This window comes from Amborella trichopoda, chromosome 8, assembly GCF_054954075.1.
Source record: "Amborella trichopoda isolate Santa Cruz 75 chromosome 8, AtrichopodaSantaCruz75HAP2 v2.0, whole genome shotgun sequence".
In the NCBI taxonomy this organism is placed as follows: Eukaryota; Viridiplantae; Streptophyta; class Magnoliopsida; order Amborellales; family Amborellaceae; genus Amborella; species Amborella trichopoda.
The window spans coordinates 40,767,037-40,792,629 of NC_142343.1; the positions used below are offsets into that span (position 1 = coordinate 40,767,037).

Here is a 25,593-nt window from a genome sequence, read left to right on the forward strand (position 1 = left end):
AGACGGATGAATATTACGTCTCTTTAAAAGTTACGATCAATGGTGAAAAAAATATTTTAAAAAATAATATTTATATTTCTTGAAAAAAATATCAATTCTAAATCATTGTTGTGGTTGAGATTATCAAACCCTACAATCTTCGATTGAAAATACATCTTTGAAATATATTTCGGAGAGAGACCGCATAATAATAGGTGAGTCAGCCGACTCATCCAAATACTTCTTAGCAAATAACCCTAATAAAAAAAGTCTTTTTTTTTTTTAACGAAAATACCTTTTTTGTACATAACAAATCATTTTCAGATCCCACTAAAAGGAAACGTCGAACTGCGGTTGTATATTGTCGGACCTATCCATTTTACCGGACCGGAACTATACACTGCCGAGCTACCTATTCTAGACACAATTTTTTCGGACCGTAGCTCACAAATGCCAAACTGCTCATTAATCCATAAACAAATGCCGGATCACACTTGTAAAATGCCAGAACAACCATTACTCTAGTGACATAATCGCCAGACCACACACTCTAGTGACATAAGCCTCGGACTGCCATGGTGAAGTGTCGAACTACCATGATGAAGTGCCGGACTGTTCCAAATCAGTGACTTAAGTGCCAGACTGCCTCTTCCAAACGTCGGACCACCATAGTGAAGTGTCGGACCACTCCAAATCCAGTGACTTCAGTGCCGGCACGCCTCTTCTAAACGCCGGACCGCGATGGTGAAGTGTCGCACAGCCATGGTCAACGTGTGAGGTAAAGGAGGGGTATTTTAGGTTTTTTTTTTTTTTTTTTTTGAGTTAGGGGTATTTGCTAGGAAACATGGTTTTAGGGAAAAAGTTGCCAAAAAAAAGTTTAGGTTGGGGTAACTATTTTTTTGGGGGATTTTATGCAATTTTCGGTGTTCATAATTTTCCTTCTATTAAGGAGGGTGATGAAAATAACCTTATCCCAAAAAAGTATACTGGCCCACGGGATTGTACTGTGTATTGCTCCCTTGGGTAAATCTCGAGGTAGCATTGTTTTTACGATGTAACTTCTTGAATATAGTGATCAACCTCAAACAAAAATCAAATCGCATATTTTATGTGCATGAAAAAATAACTTAAATGAAAAAGGGGCGGCTTTGTTTTTGGGTTAGTAGATCGAACAAGGAACGTCTAATTTCTCGAGGGCCAGAACTAAGCGCTGAAAAGCTCAAATTTTTATATTTATTTTTACTTTTGAAAAATAAGTGATACATAGTTGGATCCTAAAATTTTAAAAACAAAAAGTCCCCCTACAGTATCTCTTTTGCCCAATGGAATTGATGCACAGTATGACCCGACATGATCATGAGATATGTGCTCGTTATACACAATCCTTAGATGTCGAGAGAGAAACAAAAAAATATATATATATATTATATGGTCCTGTGGGAGCACAACATATCGAGCATTCTTACAATACCTTAGAAAAACCCCCTATTGGATTATATTTCAAGAAGTAACCTACTCAATTCAGTGACCAACTTTAAAAAGTTTAAAACTTATAGCCACCCTGCAAAAAGAACATCTCGGACTAGACAAATTTGTAGTTAAATGGAGGTATCATTTAGACATGTTTATCGAGAAGCAAATGGGGTCGCCTAGGGACTACACAAATTTATTGGATTTTCAGTAATTAGATCCAAGTATTTGGGAATTGAAAATTCATCTTTTTTTACTTTGAAACACTAATATGGTTGTTCTCATCATCATATGAGCTTTACATCAACTATTTGAGTTTGGCTACACAAAATCATGTTCCCTCATTTGTTTTTATCAAGGGCCATATCTCCAGTAAGAACATAAGTCATTATATCTTTTTTCCACTACCATTCATCGTTTATCGGGCCTTCTTTTTTCCTTTTTAGAGCCTTTCACTTGAATCAAATCACACCTCCTAACTAGTGTTGTATTAGGTCTATGATGCACATAGCCAGCCCATTTAAGTCTACTTTTCATTATCTTATTGCCTATTAAGGCCATACCTAAGTTCTCCCGAATGTATTCATTTGTATTCTATCATTTCTTATCTTGCTACTCATACATCTCTGCATCTTCATCTCAATTGCACTTATCCTATGGATATATGTTATTTTTTTATTACTCAACATTCCATCCCATAAAAAGCATGGTTGGTATTACAACTATCATTTTTTTTATTTTTGACAACTTATTGAACAACTTGGTTAGCCAGCATATGCCAGTCTCTCCCATGCACTTTTATACTTCTATCAGGATATCATCTAGTCTTAAAACCTTTCATATCTTCATCTGCAAAGCCCTCCTTCAAATAGTATCGAGAAATGTGATTTCAATATTGAAAATCTTTGCGATAGCCTTAAAATATATTTTCATCTTTAATTAAAAAATTTAAAACTTAAAAAATAATGTAGATCAAATAGATCTATGAAAACTTGAAAATCTTGAAAATTGACTGCAAAGACCAAGACTTCTCGGCCTTGGGAAGGCACACGACGGTAGGAGTCTATGAATACAGAAGGGCAACGCCGTTTGATAAAAGAGAGAGAGAGGCAATGTCGTCTGTGGAAAGAAGGGCAACGCCGTTTGAGAAGAGAGAGAGGCAGCGCCGGCTGTGAAGAGAGAAAGGCAATGTCGTTTGAGAAGAGAGAGGGGCAGTGCCGGCTGTGAAGAGAGAGAGGCAACGCCGTTTGAGAAGAGAGAGGGACAGCGCCGGCTATGAAGAGGGAGAGGCAACGCCGTTTGAGAAGAGAGAAGGGCAATATCGTTTGAGAAGAGAGAAGGGCAACGTTGTATGTGAAGAGAGAAAGAAGAGCAACGCCGTGTATTACACTGCTATGCATGAACAAAATTTGTCTCGTGCCAGATGCAGGCTGCCACTCACAACACTTGTCCTTGTGCATGAGTGGTGCTTGCCACTTGTCCAGCTTTGGGCTGCCACACACAGCACTTATCCTTGTGCATGAGTGGTGCTTGCCACTTGTCTAGCTTTGGGCTGCCACCCAGCCAGCAAGTACTTAAGCCTCTCACACTCACTCTCATGCCATTTTTATTTCCCTCACTCTCTCTTTAAGAGCCAACAGTTAGAGCCATTATGAGCTCAATGTGACTGCACTTTTGGAGCCTTGAAAGGAGCTGGAAGGAAGCTGTGACGGGGGATTTTGGAGGCAACCCTTCTCATTAAGTAAGTGGATTAACCATCATTGCACCAATGCTACGAGAAGGCATGAAATTAAATATCTACAAGTATGAGATGGGTGATAAATATTGAATGTATTGTAGCAATTTCTATGCCTTGTTTCTTTGAAATGGTGCCTTTATTGTATGATGATTTTTGGTGTTGAGAATGAATCTATGGCTTACAAAATTATGTAGAAAAAAAAATGTATATGTATGTGTGTATATTAAGAAGGAACAGTTATTATGATATTATTCACTAAGAATTAAAAGTTATGGAGCCTGTTCTTGAAGGATGTTAAGTGTTACTGTGAAATTCTAGGAACATATATGTTTTTTTAGTAGGTTTTGGATAGCTAAATGAGGTCCAAATGACATCAAATTACTATTATTAGAAAGATATGTGAGTTTATTAAAATGTTCATATTTACTCATTGTTGAAATTCGTTATAAATATGAAGTTATATTCCAATATATATAAGCATGTTACTATTGACTGTGTTTCTCGAGTATTTTAATTATCACCGTTGTTGCCATTGGTTTTGACTAACCAAATGAAATATATTTTCTCTCAAATCATTGCCATATGAAAGATATCTGAGTAGGCTTAAAGTTGCATGCATAAATTATTTCAAAATTCCTCCTAAATTATCAGTGAAGGCATGTCACTATGGACAGATTTTACTAAAACTCATAACCATCAGTTTGGTTGTCATTGACTTTTGAATCAATAAATAGCATCCAATAATTTTTAAACTACTATTGTTAGAAAGATATGTATTTTTACCCGAATTTTGGTTTTAGAACTATTTTAAAACATCCTATGGATTGGAAGTTATAACAATGCTACAACAGGGCACAGATAGTGAACCACCATTGCTTTGAACTTTTGAAGAGGCAAATGGGGTCCAAATGATTTCAAACCACCCCATTTGAAAGATATGTGTCTAGTGTAAAATTAGTTTTGAAACTTTCCCCAAATTCCAAATAGATCAAAAATGACAACCCTCTTTATGGTCGGACGTCACTGTCTGAAATGACAGGAAATGTGAATTGTGATATTAAAACTGAGATACTGCTACTATTATACTGTGATAATACTACTGCCATATTGTGATATTGCTACTGTCATATTGTGATTCTGCTACTATTATACTGTGATGCTGCTACTGTCATACTGAGATACTGATATCGTCATAATGTGACACTGATACTGTGATATTGGAATGTGATAATGCGATACTGGGATACTGATGTGATACTGACCACTACGTAATGGGACACCCATTAGTAGTGACACTGTTACTGAGAAAACACTGTGATACAAATAAACTGTGATATACTGTGACATTGACCACTACGCAATGGGTCACCCATTGGTAGTTGGATACTGTTAAGCCGACAAATGTTGACTGTACCTCGACCTCAATGATAGGTGTAACAATCCTAAACTTTCAAAAAAAAAAAAAGAAAAAAAAAAAAAACTTTTAATACATGATGATTTGTTTGAATATGATGGTGTTTAGGGACCATCGCTACTTTTCAAAGCTTTTCGTTTAAAAGCTTTGTGTTTCCTTGCTCTTGCCACGTCCACTAAAGGACGTGGGCTTTAGGTGTTTAAAGCGTAAATAACGCTCACACCTGTAACGTAATAAAAGCTTGAGGTGTTTAAAGCGTAAACTAACGCTCACACCTGTAACGTAATAAAAGAATAAAATAATATGTTAGTAGAATTTAAATTCAGAGAGGTGAAGACTCCTACCTTAGAAAACTTTTGAGATTTTTTCTCTGGTCGAAACACAGTGAACTCCTCTCTCGAGCCGAATTTTTATCGGAAGCTCCCTCTCAAATATTTGTGAGTAAGTGACATCATCTTCCTGAAAAATAATCTGTTTAATAAAAATTGTGATATTTTATCTATGTTAGAAATTTTGAATGCTGTAAATTATGAAAAATAAATTTATTTATTTTTCTTGTCTATTGTTAGAAATAAATGTGATATTTCTGCTTTTAGTAAAATTGTGATATTTCTTTCTACTGTTTTGAATATTTAGACATTGTAAAATTCATGTGCAAATGACTGCCTTATTATTTAAAAATTGACATTTTTGCAATTGATTATAGTATTGTTGTGAAATGTTTATTTGTGGATTGATGTCCCATAAATTGTGATAATTCCGTATTCTTGAATTTCTATAAGAGTTTTTCTATACATATTAAATTGGCAATTATGCTAGAATGCCTTTACAAACTGCTACCTTTCTAAATTTGAGCCCAAAATATTTGATTGGTTATTTTTTAAATGTTATAGAGAGTGACTGTTATTAATGGTTTAAGTGAAATTCATATTAATGATTTCAGTGATATGTTGAGTAAATGATATTGCTGCTTTCGAATGTTTAAAGAGATTTAGAAATAATTTAAGTATGCAAGTGGACTCATCTGGTTCGCCGGTGAGGTATAAGTGGACCTGCAGGGATTAAGTGGACCTATCTGGGACGTCGATAGGGATTAAGTGGACCCATCAGGACGCTGATGGGGTATATAGGTGACCTACTTGGGACGCCAGTAGGGTATTTTGTGAAATCCTTTGAATTATGCACTGCCGTTAAAAGTGTTATAATCATTTCAATTACTTGGATTATACTTAATTATGCATTTATTGAAAGTTAAACTGTTGATGCATTTCTGTTAATAGATCTCATTTTGGAAAATATTGATATCTTTCAATCATGATTATTTTTAGGATTATGATGATCACTTACTGAGTAGCCAAACTCATCAAACTATGATAAACATTTTTCAGGATAACTGCGGTTTCATTTGAGTGCTCGTCAGGATCAACTTTGGGAAGATATTGAAGTTGTGCTTAAACTTTCTTTTGTTACTTTTTAAAAATTCGCCATTGTAAATTTGTCCTAAAATGAGATGTATATATATATTTTGACTGCTACATCTCAGGAATATCAGTATTGTAAATTCTTGGGGTGTGACAATAGGCCTAGGGTCGATAAGTGAAACTGAGTCATTGGGTGGGTCGTACTCCTCAATTGTAATAGGCACTACGCATTGGGTCACCCAATGGTAGTGTAACGCTATCTTGCCGGAAGGGCATATGAGAGGGTTGCGTCTTGCAAGGCCACTGCCTATCGAAAACCCCAAAATGCATTGGGGACATGTGTGTGTGTGAGGATATTACGAAGTGGGACACCCACTTGTCATTGACCTCCCTCCTGAACGAGGGTGGTAGAAGTTCCAAGGTACAGGATTGACTTGACCTGATAGATAAAACTTCTATTTCAGGAGTAGGCATGTTTAGCTTTTACTGTGTGAAAATATGGTATGTCAGCCTTACTGTTCTGTTTAAGATGGAATGATTCATAACTTATGCATTGTATATTCCTGATAATTGAATTGGGTTTATTCTTACACTGTTCAAGCATTGAAAGTCATAAGGAGAAAACTTTTCTTGATATCTATGTAAATTAGTAAGTGTTGTTAACTGTCATCACTATTTATAAAGTTGGAATGCGGTAGTGTATAGCTGCTTATTGGGCTGTTAGCTCATTCCATTTCATTCTCATGACTGTAGAGTGATAATCTTTGATCTGAAGAACGGAAAGCTGGCTTGCATGCCGGACGTGTGAAGCTTGGAGTTTGGAGAAAGGATTCTACATAAGCTTTTTATAGTAGGTGTTTGGTGGCTGTGCCACTGCAGTGTTTTATGAAACTATATATTTTGTGGCCCAGTAGTGCCTTGAACTAATTGTAAAAGCATTTATTGGATAATGGATGTTAATGGAAATGACTGTGTTTTTGGATTTATATATGTCTTATTGATTGGATTTTAATTTTCTCTGTGATTTGCTCTGGATTCCACCTTTATATGCGTTGAGCCACTCTCACTTGAGTGGTGTTTGCCATTTCATGTTGCAGTCCCACACTCTGTTGCCCTCCGGTATGTACGGTACGGGGCCAAGGGGCGGGGTCGTGACATTGACGGTCTAAATATGTGTTACAAGATGCACTATTTCCAACACGTGAAATTTATTTTGATGTCGAGGTGATCAATTTGAGCATCAAAACAACATCTTATAGTGAATTTTTTATGGTGGGTTCTAATTTGATCGTTTAAAGCCTCAACTCTCTATAAACTTTTCCCATAAGGGAATGGCATGTCTGTATGAGAGACTTGTAAACATGGAACATACTTGATATTTTATTTTTAATTGGGATTTTATACTATGGGATCATTTATCTTTAGAATAAGGTCACAACAAATCTTACCTATCAAATGTCAAATCAAAAAGCTTAGAGTATGTCACAAAATCTGAAAACCTTTTTTTTAACTTTAAGACAGATCAATGACACACTCCCAGCCTTTTGATTTCAAGTCTGATAGCCTGAAATAATTGTTACCTCCATACACAAAAAGTAAATGGTCTTATTATATATATTTCCTTTTTTAATTTTAATGGAACCTTGGTGAGGATGTAACTCTAGACGTTACGTTGCGACATTTCTTGAGGACTTTGAAATCTAAGACCATACTTCTCATCATAAACATTTTTTTCATAAGATTGCACCTTAAACATGAGAATCCATTATGATGTGTCTTAAGTGGAAAACTTTTAGAACATCATATGTAATTCTTCATTTGGGCCTCCTTGCATTGAGCTATGTTTTCAACTATCATTCATGTTAGTAGAAGATTGGGGACCATGTACAACAAGCATCCCCAACACAAAAAGGAGAAATCTATGAGCTTTCGTTTTGAGGGTGTTGTTATGGTTATTTTCAACAACACTATAAGTTTACAACTGTTGCAGCAACACTTGAGAATTAATCTCCAAAATATATGATTCACCTTTTAAATCCTTGTAGTATTTTATAATGTAGAGTGAGAAATGTGGCTATTTGTAGGAGGTAGAAGAGCTCATGGGAAGATTTGAGTTAATGAGAGATATTTAAAGAAGGCTTGTGAATTCCATACAACAACAATTGTACAATATGTAAGTTAGGCACTTTACTTGAGTTCACAAATCAAATTAACAAAATGGTTCACCCATTTATTAAACAACTATCTTTTATCTTTTTTTTTCTTTGGTAGTTTAGCAGGGCGGGGTCCCCTACCCGTGGTAGGCATGGACATTAAGACGTTTATGCAAAATAGTCATCATCATGATCAGTAACTCAACAATAATACATTAACAAATAATTTAGAATCATCGGTTGAGTATTTTTAAAATCAAAATTTACATTTTTTTAGGTACTTGGATAAATCTAACCATTACATTTAACCTCAAAGAAGTTATTTTCTAGGAATATGTGTATACATGTGTGTGTGTGGCGTCCATCATAAACAATCAAAGTAAGGCGTGCCTCCAAACTCCACTGGAAAATGTAGTTTCGATATTGAAAACTCTTACTATGGCTTGAAAAACTATTTATGTTCGTAAGTATGAAACTCGATGTTCTAAAAGTGACGCACGTCATCCCACTAAAATACCCAAAAAAAAAAATTGTAACAAGGCACAGTATTTGTAAGTCATGTAATCTCCATAGGACTAATTGGAAGGGTTTCCAATATCAAAACATTTCAAAGTGTACATTTCTAAAGTATAAAATTGATACACGTATATTTAGCTATGGAAAAAGTTTATATAAGTATGAAGCTCTAAATAATCAAATTAAAGCACACTTCAAATTTCATTAGAAAATGTTATTTTGATTCTTCAAAACCCTCACTTAGATAATCTCGGCTTCAAAATGTTTGGACATGAGAAAAAATAGATTTCAAATATTAAAAATAATGCATATTGTAATGTATTATCTAGACCATCAATTTTAAAGATTTTCAATTATTCATATATCACCTCGATCTATGTTATTTTTTAATTTTAATTTATAATTAAAGATGAAAATATACTATCAAGCCATCACACAGATTTTTTATATGGAAACAACACATTTTAGTACCAGTGGAAGATATGCCCTACTTTGATTGTTTACCGCCTGGGCTTTATGTAAACCAAACCTTTTGTCACATCCCAAAATTTGGTATTCCAAACTCAGTCCTTATTTTACCCCGCGGAGCATATAATTTTGTTAAGAAATTTGGGCATAGGCATAAGGGTGAGGTTTGTATAAGTTGTCAACCTTATACTATTGAAGTATCGTGCAGTTTTGGTGCCATATAGCTTTGTGATGATATGAAATTCTATTGTTGCTCTCAATTATGAATTGAAATTTCTAAAAATGATGATTATCAAGCAGATCTATAAATAGTTGAAAATCTTGAAAATTGACAGTCTAGATAATATGATCGAAAATGAACTATTTTTAAGACTAAAAATCCATTTTCTCATGTTTATGAATATTAAAGTCAAGATGATCGATTTGAGGATTTTCCATCATGGGAATAACCTTCTCTAATGGGTTTTTTAGGTTCATCTTACTTGTACAATATAAGGTTGACACCTTATATCAATTTTTTCTTAGGCATAATAGTTAGATTTAAATTTATATAAAGTTGCAACTTTAAAATATAGAATTATAGATGAACTTAAAAAATCCATATGAAAAGGATGTTTTAATATTGAAAATTCATTTAATTGATCATCTCGACATCGAGATGTATGAATATGAAAAAAAAAAGATTTTTGAGTCCTAAAAGTAGTGCATCTTGCAATACATTATTTAGACCATCAATTTTCAATATTTTTCATATGTTTATAGATCTACTTGATTTTAATGAGTTTTAAATTTTATAAATAAATATAAAAATACATTTTGAGATAATCCTAAAAAATGTCTTCACCAAAATTACATGTTCCGGTAAAATTTGAAGGTGCACCGTAATTGGATTGTTTAAGCTTGCGACCTTATAAAAACCACACCCTTAAAAAGAATTGGAGGTACTTTAGGTATTCAGGAAAAATTATGTCACGTTCAATCGTTACAAAAAATGACAAGGGTATTTGTTGCCATTTGTGCACGCCAGGTCCTTTACTCTCTCCGTGTATATATTTTCCTTCTCGTTTTGGAGCAGCAAACGATCGGAAGAGCGCGTAAGCATTTGCAGGTAGAAAAAACTCTCACTTCTAATACTCAATTTAAATTCAGAAAGGGCGTCAAAAATTAAATTGTAATAAAAAATATATAATTATGATTATTTAATTCAATGGATTCCTTCAATGGTAATGATGTTTGCTTGATCCAAGAATATATTGATATTTTAGCTTTGAGAATCGAGAAATTCTATTTTATCTCTCATTGTTCTTTTAAATACAAGGAAAATCTGATTGCTGCAAATCTAACATGTTTTTGTTATCCAGGTGTGAGATATTGATCGATTTTCTGCAAATTTATTATCAATTTCTCGTTGAAGGAAATGTGAAGAATCCCCCTTTGTTGAGTTCCTCTCGATTACTGAAACGAGAGGATTTCGGTGCCTGAGAATGAATGCCAAACCAACTCCAATTACTCTCAAGATTGTTCTTCTTGGAGATGGTAAATCACTACCCATCTCTTAGTTTTCTAATTTGATTGGTCAACACTTAGCATTCAACGAAAAAAAAAATGGTGGGTGACTCTCTCTCTCGATTCCCCCCTTTTTGTTTTTTAATTGCTTCTGTAATTCTGAAGCAGACCTTGATATTTTATTATTGGAAAAACAGTCATGGCAGGAATTCAAACCAACAAATGCAAACATTCTAGACAATAGCTAGAGAAGGAAGTTAACCATGAAAGGAAAGCACCGTAGCTCTCAAAACTTGACTGGACCGCAAGGTCCAACTGCCAATCTTTGCCTTGGCCGATCCAATCCAAAGCAAAAACTTGGTTTGGTTAATAATTGGTCAAGACTGACGTTTGGCTATCTTGGCTGGTGAGATTGGGTGGTTTTGACTTGTCGGACCTGCTAAATAAAGTTGGGCTCTTTTGTTGTAATATATTTTATTCTTTCGAATTATTATTTCTATTTTTTATACATGTTTTGAAAATCCAGTCCAACAGGCAGTTTACTCGACTACATCCCTCATAGGTTCGGTGGCTGGTCCGATTTTATAGGTTCGGTGGCTGATCTGATTTTGGGAACACTAGAGAGCATAAAAGCTTTCAAATTTCATATCAATACTTCAGAATTCTGAAAGTTTTTTTTCTCCGTAAAACAACTATTGAAGCCATCAAGAAACCCTTCCAAATGTATAAACTAACACACTAAATATTTAAATCCCTAAATAAGCCCACAATAAAAGAGTCTCTAAAATAAGAAACAAATTTATTTCTAAGAACATAACATTTTCTCTAAAAGAAATCTAGATAAATTTAGCAATCATCTTAATTCCCAAAATTCATTGATTGCTATGTCTCCCCTTTCCCCTAATTGGCAGAGTTTCTGAGTTTCTTTGATACAGCATGATCCCCTCTGGGTTGGAAAGAATTTACTCCGACTGCTTGTTTTCTGTTAAGACGATGTAAAGCGTATTGAGCTTCTGTAACTCTTCATCAGAAATCCATGTGCTATCTGATGGTGGTCTTCTCTTTCATTTGATTGAGTGCTGTTGATATGAACCCTTGGGAGTTTTAGAGTATCCCTTCTTCAAAGTTTGCTCAATATGCTTTCTTTGTCAATTGCTTCAATGAATCGGCATGCTCTTCTGTCAGTCCTTGGGCTGGTCTCCATGAAATTCAAGGAAGTCAACAACACTGAATATTGGAGAAACATCTGAGGGACAAGTTAGTTCTATCTCATGTGCATTGTCACTGGTCTTCCATATAATGCTACAAGGACCAAACTTCTTTTGGTTGAGTTTGTTGTATGTCCCCATAAGAAATCATAGGACCAAACTTCTTTTGCTTGAGTTTGGTGTGTACTCTGTATGTCCCCATAGGGAACCTCTCCTTTTGTAGGAAACTCATAATAAGGTCTCCTTATCTGAAGACTTTAGTGCTTTGGTATTCATTGGCAGTCCCCTTATTGTTCGTAATTTCATATGCCCTTTTGACTCTTCTCCCTCTCTTGATCTTGAATGTAGTGAATGTGCTCATCGAAGGCGTCGGTATCATCACTTGCTATTGTATGGGCAATTTTACTTATTCTAGAACTTGCTTTGGAGCATGACCAATGGGCCTGCTAACAGAGTTGTATGCAAATTCAGCCTGTGGTGAAACTAGGTAGATTGAGATATCCCCTCTCGAATTATGCAAAGTAGAAAACAAGGCTTCTATTTGCCACTTTAGTTTGACTATTGGTTTGGGGATACAAGCACTCGGAAATTGTGATTTGATCCCCAACCTCTTCCATGAGATCCTCCAAAAGTGGAAATAAATTTTCCCACCATCAATAGACATAGTGAAGCCTTAAAAAAACCATTTTTTCCACTAGGAAAGAACATCTTTTTGAGGTTGGTGACACAGCTCTTTGTGCTCCTCTGGGCTTATCCTGTAGTGAGCTAGATCTGGCAAGCTTGACCTCGGTATAAAGTTACGGTGATGGGTTAGCCTCATAGGTGGCAACCCATTTCCCAATTCTTCTAGCACCAAGTCTTCATACTTCTTAAGCAAAGAAATTAAAGGCTTTGGAGTGGGCGTTGGATGTGCCTCTTCCTTTATGACTAGGGCAGAGTAACCCAGTTTTCTTGCTGTCCATAATAGACATAGGTGCAGTCAAGAGACTAAAAGTCTAGAACCATCCTCTTTAGAAGATTTGGGTCTATTGGTCTCTTCAGTATGCCAGAGAGTCACCATTTCCAAACCTTAGTGGAGGAGTAGGTGTTTCTCCTGCTTCTTTGAGTGATGTCACAATCATATTGCCATGTGCAAACAAGCAATATCTGGCGTGCATCCATAAGAATCACATCACACCATGCTTTATCCTTGCACCTGTTTCCAATGAAAAAAGAAATTAAGCATCTACCTCGCCTCCCTTTTTTGAACCATTGGATTTTGTAGGGCCATGGGTGCTTTGCTTTTCTGATTTGTTCTTGTCCACCGTCTCACGAGCTATAATATTCTGATTACTTCTTCAATGATAGGAGAGCAAACTTTGCTGCCAGAAATACATGTGGCTAGAAAGATGTTTTTGGGCAACCACTTTTCTTCATCAGTTGGCCTTGGTTTAGAGAGCATGCTCTCTGAATAATAAGAGTTTCCATCCCATCTCCTCCCAGGAACCCTCTTCCTCTTCCTTATCATGGACCCAATCATAGATAGTGTCACCCTCAAAGTCTTCCTCTTCTTCTATGCCGTCTTCATTAGATGGACATCTGATTGGTGCTTTGGACATTCATAAACGTGATGTCCACAAAGGTCTATTCAGAAGTTGATTGATTTTCCTTACCAAATAGTTCCCTCTCCATAGTTACCTCCCCCTTGTTAGGGTATTGTAGAAGCCAAGCCAAATAAATCCACTAGAGATCTACATAAATCAAACCAACATTGACAAAATATTTGCCAGAATAGCTGGAGAAGGAAAGCAACAATGAATGGAGAGCACAAAGCTTCCAATTTTCATATAAATGGTTCAAAAGCCCAAAAGTTTCCTCTCTTTTAAACAACTATTAAACCCTCACAAAACCCTACAACTCTACACAAAATCTTAGCCGCCATCCATTTATTCTAATCTCTATCATCAGTTCTAACCCTAACTTACTAAATATCTATTTCCCAAAATAAACGCACAGTAATAGTCTCTAAAAATAAGAAACATGTACTTTCTAGAACCTAACATTCGCTTCAGGAAATCTATGTAACATTAACCTTCCTAAACCCCTCAATGAGGATATCTCCACTTTTTTCCTCAATTGAGAAAGTCAGACTCTCTCTCTCTCTCTCACTGTGTGTGTGTGTGGAATCAATTTGATTACCATATATGTTTAGTTACGTTTGATTGCACATATATGTTACACTACATAAAAATTTAGGAGTTTCTTTTGGACAATATTGATGTTTCCTTAGATACCCTTATAGTTAAAAACAATCAGACCCTCCTCCTTTGTTTGAAATTTTGTATTGATAATATGCAGGTAGAGTTGGGAAGACATCACTTGTATTGCGTTATGTAAACAATGAGTTCTCAGAGAAGCAAGAAGCTACTATGCAGGCTTCATACTTGACAAAGCGCCTTGTTATCGAAGGTGTACCTATCACTCTAGCTATTTGGGTGCGTCTTTCTAAATCCTTTTTGGGGTTTATATAGGATCTCAATGGAATGAATTTATGCATTTGATATTTCATAGAAGTTTTTCTTTTTATGGGCCTACGTTGGGTACTTTTTTGTTTGAATTATGATCTGAACATCAATGAAATCAAAGAATTTCTTACTTCTTATAGTTTCCAAATTAAGTTATATGTGGATTGAATTGTACCTTTCTTTTATAAATAGCATACAATCACTTGATCATTTAGTTTGAATCTTGGTCTTTGATGGATTGAATTATGCATTCGATCATCTCGTACTCATAAAATTACTATTTTAGTGTGGAAGTTCAAGGTTGACATTATGCAGAATAAAACAGTGTATTTAATTCTAAGGTTGAAGTTGTGGATTATTCAAACTGAGGTCACATTGGTATGCATTTCCATTTTGCCTTAGGACTGATCTCTTTTCATTTCTTATGATTTCTTTGGACTGTATTTGGAGCTGAGAAAAGTTGTCAGGATTTAGTTTTGACATTGAAATAATATACTATGGGTCCTACAAACTCCTGAAGTAAATTATGACATATTTGGGTTTGGAGCAGTCTGATGTGAAGGTTTCGGGGTTTCTTTTTTCTCCTCTTGACATGGTTATATACTAAGGAATAGAATGTCTCCAATATTGGTTGTTTCCCATCAACCCCAATTTCCTCCTCTGACTTGCATCCTGATGGGAATGAACATGGCTAAGTTGAGGGTTTTGTAGGTATGAATGAATAAGCAAAGGAAACATGTTATGTGATGTATGATTCTAGAGTCAGCTAACCGAGTGAAATCACCTATATTAAATGTACTTCAAGTGCTGTGAGATAATGAACTTGGTAGTCTAGTAAGCTATGAGAAAAGTTGGCACTATTCATCAAAGAGCAATGGTCTTAATATTCAACACCTTTTTTCCAAGGAAGGATGTGTTGGGGACAGAGACATTGTGAAACAAGTCAGTTTTCCTTTTTGGGTAGATTAGTGGTAGAACTCGATCTTGGGTTGTACTGTTGCAATCACCGACACCTTAACCAATCAGCCCCAACGAAGGCTTAAACACTACTCAAAGATCATAAGAAACGCAAGGGAGATGGTGCCCTTGAGGAGCTTGTTGTAGGTGGATCAGTCAACCTGAGTTGTTTCACAGGCTCATGAAAAATTGGTTAATATGAATCCCAATTTCATTATTGTCATCACCCATCACAATGATGGTTGTGCGTCAGAACAGCTTGACCCCCCATGCCCAACAAAGCAAGTGGAGCAAAAAAAGTCCCTGTGGTTGTCACTTTTGTTGTATTATATTTAGCTTTAGCACTGGATGGAATGTATTTTTTGTCATTAGTTTCAATAACCTAAATAATTTTCATATGAGAGGCAGACAAATCATTGAGCAGAAAGTACAGTGTTACTAGGTGTCTGGGCCACTAAATGTTACGTAAGGTAGTGAGGGATAATCGACAGGAGGTCACAATGTGGGTCCATTGATTGATAGCAGTCTATACATAAAGCAGAAGATGATGAGGAGCAACCAAGTAAATGACTGTGGGTGATTCCTTTAATTTTGACATAAAAACCGTGAGGAATGTCTTTTTGTGTTGGTGAGATAAATAAGTCTCCCAATGAGGATACCATTTGATGGTAGCATCAATTGAAGGAGATCTATCATCTGATTTGTGCTTCACAATTTCATTGTTGTGTCATTGGTTTGGGACTCAGGAGTGACTTCTAGAACATTATTGGATTGGCCTGCTTATCCTCTTGGAGTTATATGTCATGTACTATCGACGAGATCATTTATAGGTCTTCTCATTAGGACTCGTTGAGAAGTGCTCTTTTTTTTTAATTATCATTTTTGAAAGGGGTGGGCAGTGAGGATGGATTTTATCCAATGAGACCCTAAATTTTTTATGTCAGTTTTTGGTTGCACGTCTCCATGCAGCCTGTTGCATAAATTTCTGAAATTCTAACAAAATTTGATTATTAGGAAAAAGATGATTGGCATAATGACTAAGAATCATGAGAAAATAGAATTCCTGCCGACTGTGTCTCATTGGGATTTGCATGATAATTTACAACTTGCCTCATTGTGGTTGCAATTGCACTAGTTGAGGCCTTCACTGAGAAAATATGTGTGTGCAAAGTGACAAAGTCCAAAGGAGGCTTGTTTGGATCATTTTGGTGAGGGCATGCTTTTTATTTTACTCTAAAATTTAAGAGTTTGATCACTCTCATCCGATACAAACCTGTGAAAGACCAGTGTTCATGTGTAACTTTGCACTATTTGTATGGAATTGAACCCTAAATGATCAGTGATACTGGAAAAACCATTTTATTAATTTCTAGTCATAGCCTAGGTCTGTCTTATTGAAGTATTTGGGTGTTTGAAAAGTTTTATGTTTTCTGGATGACCGTGCTTTTCTGCTCTTTGTTTTCTAATTACATAAAGTATCAATGGTTCCAGGGAAGCATTAATGTTTCATATTCTGAAACAAAAGAACAAAAAAAAACAATCTTATTTTCATCTATTCTTTCGAGAAATACTTTTTATGAAGCCACTAGAGCTTGCACTACTCTTTTTTTGTGTAAGAAGGTTAGAATATGGACCTTTTTGAGTTTTGATCATTATGAATGTGCTTTTTTATAATAGGACACAGCTGGACAAGAGAGGTTTCATGCTTTGGGCCCTATTTATTATCGTGATGCAGATGGTTCGTCTCAAACTTCAGTATAATTCCTTTTATTCATTTATATCCATGCAAGCTAGAATTTATAAACCAAAATAACATGACATTTCTATCCTAAAAGACTAATTTTGTTCTTATAATCCATCTGGTGTGGGGCAACAGCAGCTCTTCTGGTTTATGATATTACAGACAGTCACAGCTTCAATAGAGTCAGGAATTGGGTGAAGGAGCTCCAACAAATGGCATCTAAAAATATAATTCTGGCAATTGCTGCAAATAAAAGTGATCTGGTTCGCTCAAAGAAATATGACCTTCAAGAAGCTCAAAGGTAGGGAATATAACATGTTCCTCAGTTTATATAATTAAGTATGCAATTGCATGTTGAGTAGCAAATTTGTGTATGCAATGTGGTTTATGTCCTTTATATGATAGGTTTACCAGATTGACGCATTTTGATTTGGTACATGTATAGAAGACTGACCCTGGCTACATGAAATTCTTATCGATTATCACAACTTCAAGCCAGCTTATAAACTCTTCTTTTTTTTCGGGGCTCCTTTATTGGGGTTAGCCCCTTGATTGGATTGGTGGAAATTAATATGATTTTTTTATTTGAATTGACTTATTGGATAGAACATGAACTCTTAATTTAAGAAGCAAAAAATAAAAAAGAACAGAAAAATGAATCACAAAAATTATAAATACTCTGTAGCCAATAATAACTGCTTATGCTAATGTACACTTGTCCAAAAAAGAGAAGAAAGTAATTCGACTGAAGAGTTAGTCTGTTTTTCATTTTATAGTTATAATCGATTTGAGTTTCCCAAGTCAATTTCAGTTGACCCAATACCTGCTTCTGAAACATGTGCAAGTTCAGCTGGGCTGACATTTTCGAAAACTAGGGTGTCATGGCTTGACTTGCCCTGCTTTCTGGAACACACTACCTAAAAAAAGAAAAACGTTGGAAAGTTTACTTGCCTTTTTATGAGGAACTCATATAGTTTTCGCCATGTTCATTTCGTGATCCTTGAAGCTGTTTCCTTTTAGCTTCGTGCATGAGTTAACTGTGCTGATTACTTTAGAGGCTGTTGAATGTAGGGGCTTTTGTTTCATATTTGCATGTGATATGTGATTTTCATATAATTTGCTTCCGTACACCCCATCCTGTATATAGCGTGCTTTGGTCATTCTTTGTTTTTATATATAGTAACGATTCCTGGATCATATTATTCGAATTGCTTCATGCTTCATTTTCAGTATGCCTAGGTCCTTTCTCATGTGAGATCATGTAGGAATCTATACTTGGAAGATGCATTGAAGTCTAGACTTGTGGGGATCTATGTAAGACTCAATAGGAAGAATCAAACTGTTTTTTCTGTCTGTCTTACAATTTCTTATATTTATGTTTCTTGTAGCTTATGTTATATATATATATATATATATACACATATAGGTGGGCTAGGATTTAGGTCATCGGGCATGTTTTTCCCATTCTTTGACAAGCAGGAAACTTATTTCCTTGCTAGCATTTTAGCATATTTGGTACGATTAACATCATGATTTAATGATAAAGACTTCTCCCCTGTCAATATACACAATTACGCCTCTGACATGCGACCTAAGCCTTTTGGTATAGATCTTCCAATTTTGCACTTGGTTGTCTTTTTTGGTTGAACAATCACAACCTACTATGGTCTCATTGTTTCAACAGGTTGGGTTTTTATTTTGAAGGAAAAGGAGACTTATTAGGACCTGCCATGTCTTTCCTACAGCATATTTATGACATGCTACATTTCATCTCTTAGTTGGGAAAAAACTTGTTGGGCTTCAATACGCCTCTCGGTCACAAGGGGTTCTACTTCTATGTTTTTAGCAAGCATAAGCCTCTTACATCCTGTTGTAACTGAGAGGCCTATCAGAGCTTAACATAATTTGTTTTTGCTTAAAGATAAAGATGCGACTTATCATGAATGTAACCTTTTTTTTTTTTGAAACTGTTAACTGTATTGATATGAGGGTTGTACAAAAAATGAACCACCTGCAGAGCAGGTATTCAAGATTCAAACCCCTTATGGGGTACCATAAAATGCTTTACAAGCTATACAGAGTACAGTATTGAACCAAATGCATACTACGGGCCAAGCAGCTAGGAAGAAATGTAAGGAATGAGAGGTGTTGAAACTAGCATATTGGAAGATCGGTTAACTTTCTCAAAAAAAAAAAAAGAAAAAAGAAAAAAGAAAAAAATCAATCGGCCGAAATAACTATGAACAGCCACGATATTATAGGTTTCTTCCTCTTGACTGAATCTATAAACCCCTTACGTTACTCATTTTCAGTGGTTTCTTTAATCAAAATAGAGGTTACCAAGGAACCATGCATAGCACTGAATAGGGAGCAGGAGCCGCCGAATACACCAGCTACGCCTACCATATGAAATGGGTGCATAAGGATGTTGTGCTCCGCCTGGAATACAATCATAAAGTTGAAAGTACCAGATATTCCTAGAGGCATATTATCTGAGAAATTTCCTTGACCAATAGGGTAAGTGTATACAGTGTTTTCTATTTAGTTGTCAGAAAGGTGGTCAAAAGTCTCCTGCAAGATCATCTGGGCGGCTCCGTCCTTAGTGAAGGGCATCAGCCTCCCTCCAGGTATGCCTCCAAACCACATGCTATCCCTGCACAAATGGAAGATCTCATAAAAAATGTGGGCCAACCTCCAAGGTCTCTGTGAGGATCCAAAGGCCCACACTATTACATTCTTTGAATCGCCGTCTACAATGAGCATGTCCATCCACGAAGTATTGAAGTTACGAAGGCCCATGAGTAGGGCAAGAACTTCGGCTACCTTAGAATTCATTGTCCTGGCAAAGATTGAGTAGGATAGAAGCGTGTCACCCCTGGCGTCTCTAAAGATACGGCCAAGACCTGCGGGGGCCTGGATTACCAAGGGGGCATCTGTCAAAATTGAGTTTAATAGTACCAGGCTCTGGCGGTCTCCAAAGGGAAGAGCGAGCAATGCGGGCTGTTCTTGTGTCGTTCTGAAATGCTTTTTGGGTTTGATATATATGCTTATTATTGTATGCCGAATGACTTGTCAGAAGCAGGCAAGTTTTTTTCTATAGGGAAGGCAGTCTATGATAAGCCCTTTGTTCCAAAATGTCGTTTAGCATCTGATAGGATATGCTTTCGTAAAAGTTGACTTGCAACTATTGTGGTTTTGTGTTTCTGAATTTTTTTTGAGAGAAGGTTTTGCGATTCTGAATTGTATGCGAAAATATAAAAAATTATATTCATTGTTTCAAAAAAACACCCCGCCCAGCACCTAGCAGTCGCTTGGGCATCCAGGAGGCCATGGACTGCCTCGCCTAGGCCTGGGGTAGGTGGCCGCCCAGTGCCCAGGAACTTGCATAAAAAGGGCAGAATTTATTGTTATTTTTTTTGTGGGGCCATTTTGGATCATATGGAAAGAGGGTATTCTAACCCGCCTCTCCCCAATGAAAAAAAACTCTCCCTATGCCCTAGAAACACCCAAAATTGATCGATTTTGTGATTTTTTTCTAAACAATAAAATTTTGAGGAGTTCGTAGAATCATCCGAAACCTTACCATCTTATTGCTATCAGTTTTAGGGTCCGAATTAGGTCTGTAGACGACTTTTGGAGGGTTTTGAGCTTGTTAGACGACCGAAACACTGAAGATAAGACATCCAAAGCATTCAATAATTAAAGATCTCTTTCTTTTCATTTGTCTAGCATCTTCTGTACAACATCATTTTGTTTTGGTCATTTGGTCTCATTGGAAACTTGGAGTCTATGAGTATGATTATGAAGTATGGACTATAGAGTGTGGTGTATGGACACAAAAACACTAATATGCTATGTACTTATTTTTTTATTTTATTTTTTTCACTATTTAGTTATTCAAAGAAGTAAAATTTTCAGTTATTTGAGCGCGTATTTTAACGTTAACACACATATATTGGTATCAAAAGTTAGTTAGAAAACATATAAATATACATATTTAACACATATATAGGCATATATGTGTGTCTGGACAGCACATATATGGATTATGTGTCTGTCTCATACTCTGAGTGCCCGAGGTTCTGGGCGGCTGCCTTAGGCAAACTAGACCCTAGAAACCGTCAACCCCCCCCCCCCCCCCCCCCCCCCCTTCCAACAAAGAATGGGCACCTAGGGACTGCCTAGTGTTTCTTAAAACCTTGGTTATATTTTCCTAATTGTGCCTGTCATTCCGAAAGGCTTTTCGGGTTCCTACAAGTCTCCTTTTCGTTCAAGTAAAAAGCCAATGGTTGGAACAACAAGATGAAACATGTTGCAGGGGCAACTAAAGATAAAGTCATAAAACCAAGGTCAGAACAGGAAAGACCTGAAGCAAAAGGCCCATGTGGCCTGTCAAAGACCTATTTGGGTAAATTGACTGGGGACAAGTTTCTATTCATTGAGTCATGGCATTGCACATATTTATAAAAGTTTCTGTTTCATTCTTGAATGATAATGCTGAAGAAACTTCTGAAATAATTAACCAACAACCTATCAACATTTTTTTTTTAAATTACTTATCCAAAAGAATATTTGGGAAATTCTCAAATAGCGGGGAATGAATGAGACATTGTTTACTACTTCCAGGGATCAAGTCCCACCAGTAACCTAAACGAGGACAACAATGAAGCTGGTTATGTTGCAGGGTGAAATAGTAAAGCCACTGAGGCAAGTGCCTCATATAAATGAACTGGTAATGTCCTGGCTCATGGAATCTAAGAAGGGATTTGGTTGTTGACGCTTAAAAGAAGTATGCGAAGGTGTTTGATGAACTTTCCTCCAAGGAAATGACCTTAGTTATATTAGCTGAATGGGGTTATTAAACAACTGAGAGGAAGAGATCCAATTGTCATGAGTAGGACACACTAACACAGTTGAAATCCTAGTGGCTATTTATGGCTGTTTCATATGCATTTCTGAAAATCTAAAAATAATATTCCAACATATGGATCAAGTGTAGCACAGTAAGAATTGTCTCTTTCGGCTCTTCGGCAATGTAGCTCTGATCCCATTCTCTATTATTTAAAGGGTGTGGTTTGCATAAGGTTGCAACCTTAAACAATCCAATTAAGATGCACTTCTAAATTTTATTATAAATATAATTTTGATATAAAAATTCTTACGATGGCTTGAGAATCTATTTTTATCTTTAACTATAAAATTTTAAACTCTAAAAATGGTTCAAATCAAGTAGATCTATAAACACATAAAAATCTTGAAAATGGACGGTCCAGATAATGTATTGCAAGATATACTATTTCGCAGACTCGAAATTTTTTTTTTCTTTTCAATTCATACATCTCGATGTCGAGATGATCAATTAGAAGGTTTTCCAACATCAAAACAATCTGTTATGATGGATTTTTGAGGTGCACCTTTAATTCTACATTTTAAAGTTGGAACCTTATATAAACTTTTTCCTTATTTAAAACACCAAACTTAAACTAAAATGTCTGCTTTTACTGCCTGTATGAACACCCCAACTCTCATGTGGAGAGAGGGGAAAGAAAAGGAAATGACACAAAGAAAAGGAAAAATAACTCCTTATAAGACATGAATTTCTAAAATGAGAAGCACCCATATAAAATGCGATGTGCCCTATATTTTTATCGATACAATCTGTTTTAACTGTCCCCGCTAAAATTTTCCGCTGTGCAGGAGATAAGAGCAGAATGGCAATGTTATCTTTCTTGCTTTGAGCTAGCTTGTAATAAATGCTATCTCATGGATTCCTGCAGCTATGCAGCATTGATTGAAGCGAGGCTTTTTGTTACATCTGCCAAATCGGGGTCTGGAATCGATGAAGTTTTTCTTGATATAGCTACTAGTAAGTCATTCTCTTATTCTTAACATTTATAAAACCTCTGAACTGATGATTATCTGGATTAATGACGATCCATAAAATTGATGGTGTTTGAATTCATAGCTCTTCATGTTTCCTTTAATGCGGATGTGGATTGCATATCCCCCCCTCCCCTTCCCCCACCCGCTAAAAAAAAAAAAAAAACCCCAAGCAGCGGTATGAGGTAAAATAGTAAAATAGCATTCTCATGGTGCACCATTTTCTATCTCTGCAGGGGGGCTGGAAGCAAGGAGGAGTAGTGCAGAGGGCTGTTCCCCAACTCCCCGAAGAAAAGGGTTGGTTATTATTGATGATCAACCTGATACAGAGCCCCAGTTGAGATGCTGTTCTTGATACCATAAAGCTTCAAACATTAACATGAAAACACAAAATGTATGATGCTCGGTTGACACTAATTGAACTCCAGGATGTAGAGTATGATTTTTTGGCCTTCTTATTTTTAATTTTGAAAATGTCTAAATTCTAGTAAAAGGAGAATGTTCTTTCTTTCAAACTAATGTTAAATATCCACATGAAACTTAATTTTTTCTTCTTCCATCACCCGGTGTCCTCCTTCCTGCTAGTGGTCTATATTCTTTGTGCTACAAATTCAGATATTTATTACAGACTCGTGTGCACGCGCTTGTAAGAGGGAGGTAACGAGGAACAGGGAGGGAAGGAGGGAGGGAGGGAGGGAGGGGGAGTGTTTCTAGCAATCTAGATGCTGAAAGTTTGGAGACTATCTATTAACAACATTTCTCACTCATTTTTTGTTTGAATAACAGCTATTGTTATTTTGCAGGTGGCAAATGTAATATACTGATACGTTGACGAAGTCTTCGGCGTTTATACATTCAAGCCTCATTTATTGATATAAAGAAACAGGAATGTTCCCTTTTCAGCTGATTGCTGCCTTGATAAAATTGTGGTCCATGTGTAATTTGATCTAGAATTTAATCCTGAAATGATTGTTTTAGAGCCTAGCTGGATCATGTGATTCTTGTTAGCCTTTGTATTTGTTTACTGTGTAAAAATAAATAAAATGGGGTTGGTGTCCCTCATGAGTGTTGAAGGATTTTGGATCTGAGTATGGGGGTGGTTACATGGATGGAGGAATCCGCTTATATCGTTCTCTTAACCATCAACAATCAATCTCTCTCTCTCTCACGCACACGCATACAAATGCACAGTCACAATTACACAAATAAACGCACGTCTTGTTGAATGCCTTTCTTTTCTAGAGCGCTACTCGATAGCATTATAGCATCTGACAAGCCAACGATAAATAAATCGGGGAAATTTCCATCTTAGAGATGAGCGTCAGATAGACAAGGGGCTACAATGTAAACGGTTATCTCACCGTCATTTTTTCAAGGAATAAGCATATTTTTTTACTAATTCACGAAGGATGCTTTAACCGACTATAGTATTAGTATGAAGCTCTATAAGATTACTTAGTATTTATTGTTAACGTATAGATGTGGATATATATCATAATGATATATATTAGTATGGATATGCATCCGTATATAGCAATATGGATATATATCCGTATCTATACGTTAACAAGTATATGCTACAAGTTTGCATAAATGAATAGGTGCCAATTTGAGTCCGCACCTTCAGACTCTTATCAGTTGTAGCACTATGGGAGGTGGAATTATCATTATTACTGGTAACCCAAGTGAATCTTTCATCAAGTCCATCATCTCCTAAACCCCAATAATGGATGTCTCGATATAAGTGGGAGGGTTTCATGCAGCGTTCGAAAAATCGAGCCGGCCTTGGAAATTGGCCAATGGCCCTTTCCAAGTAATCATTAAACTGGCCAGTTCAATCGGGCAGGTCTCAGCTTGTCCAATAAGTATTAAAAAAAATAAAAAATACAAAAGAAAGATTAAAAAATATGAAAAGTGTATTTAAAGTATGATTAAACAAAGTACATACAAATAAAGTTGAAAATTAGTGAAAAAAAATGTATTTTTAAAACTCAATTTGTGTCTAGGCGTATTTTTGAAATTTTTAAAAAGATAAAAAAATAAAAAATTATTCACGGCCAAAACACCTTAAAATATTTGATGATAGAAAAACATTCAAAAAACACATTACAAATAAATCCTTTAATTTTTAGGATTTTATATAAATAATTTTTATTTTATTTTTAAAATACCCGGCTTGATCACCAAAACCAACAAAAAACGAATCAATTAGTGCCCAATTCTGATTTGATCAGCCTGTTCCGAGTTGGATCGGCCGAGTTTGCAACATTGGTTTCATGTATACTTTTCCATCCCCAACAACCCCTTTGTGTTACTCTAGAGGTTCCCATGTGATGCCTCCAAAGATGATTTTTTGCTTATAAAACCTGACCACATGGAGTGTTTTCCACTGGCCAATTCCCATCCAACTTTAGTAAGGAATTGTTTACATTTGCAATACGTTTAATATCAAGTCCACCTTTGCTCTTGGGTTTACAAATGGTGCTCCATTTTACAAGGCGAGTATCTTTTGTTTTATTGGTTTCTTTAATGAAAGTTCCTACGTAGCTTCTCTAGGGTTTTGATGGTAGTTAGGGATAGTTTGAAAGTGGAACACAAAATGGTATGTGAGTAAGTCTTCTGTGTTGAGAAAGGTTTT

General features: G+C 36.0%; 1 protein-coding gene across 8 annotated transcripts; it reads left to right on the forward strand.

Moving 5' to 3' along the window:
• Positions 1 to 10,096: 10,096 nt before the first annotated feature.
• On the forward strand, positions 10,097 to 24,013 carry LOC18433544 (uncharacterized). Of its 8 annotated transcripts, none has more exons than XR_016061718.1 (8): positions 10,097 to 10,267; positions 10,521 to 10,695; positions 14,211 to 14,347; positions 17,012 to 17,072; positions 17,211 to 17,376; positions 22,773 to 22,941; positions 23,192 to 23,349; positions 23,759 to 24,013. XR_016061718.1 is itself a non-coding variant. In XM_011624760.3 (8 exons), exons 2-7 carry the CDS (start codon positions 10,644 to 10,646, stop codon positions 23,308 to 23,310), a joined length of 624 nt encoding a protein of 207 aa, XP_011623062.1. In that variant the 5' UTR covers positions 10,097 to 10,267; positions 10,521 to 10,643; the 3' UTR covers positions 23,311 to 23,349; positions 23,759 to 24,013. The 8 variants fall into 8 exon arrangements, 4 of the variants coding, with proteins under 4 accessions (XP_011623062.1, XP_088731108.1, XP_088731110.1 ...); XR_002280864.2 differs by having other exon boundaries at positions 22,853 to 22,941; positions 23,192 to 23,391; XR_016061719.1 differs by having other exon boundaries at positions 17,214 to 17,376.
• The last annotated feature ends 1,580 nt before the right edge of the window (positions 24,014 to 25,593 follow it).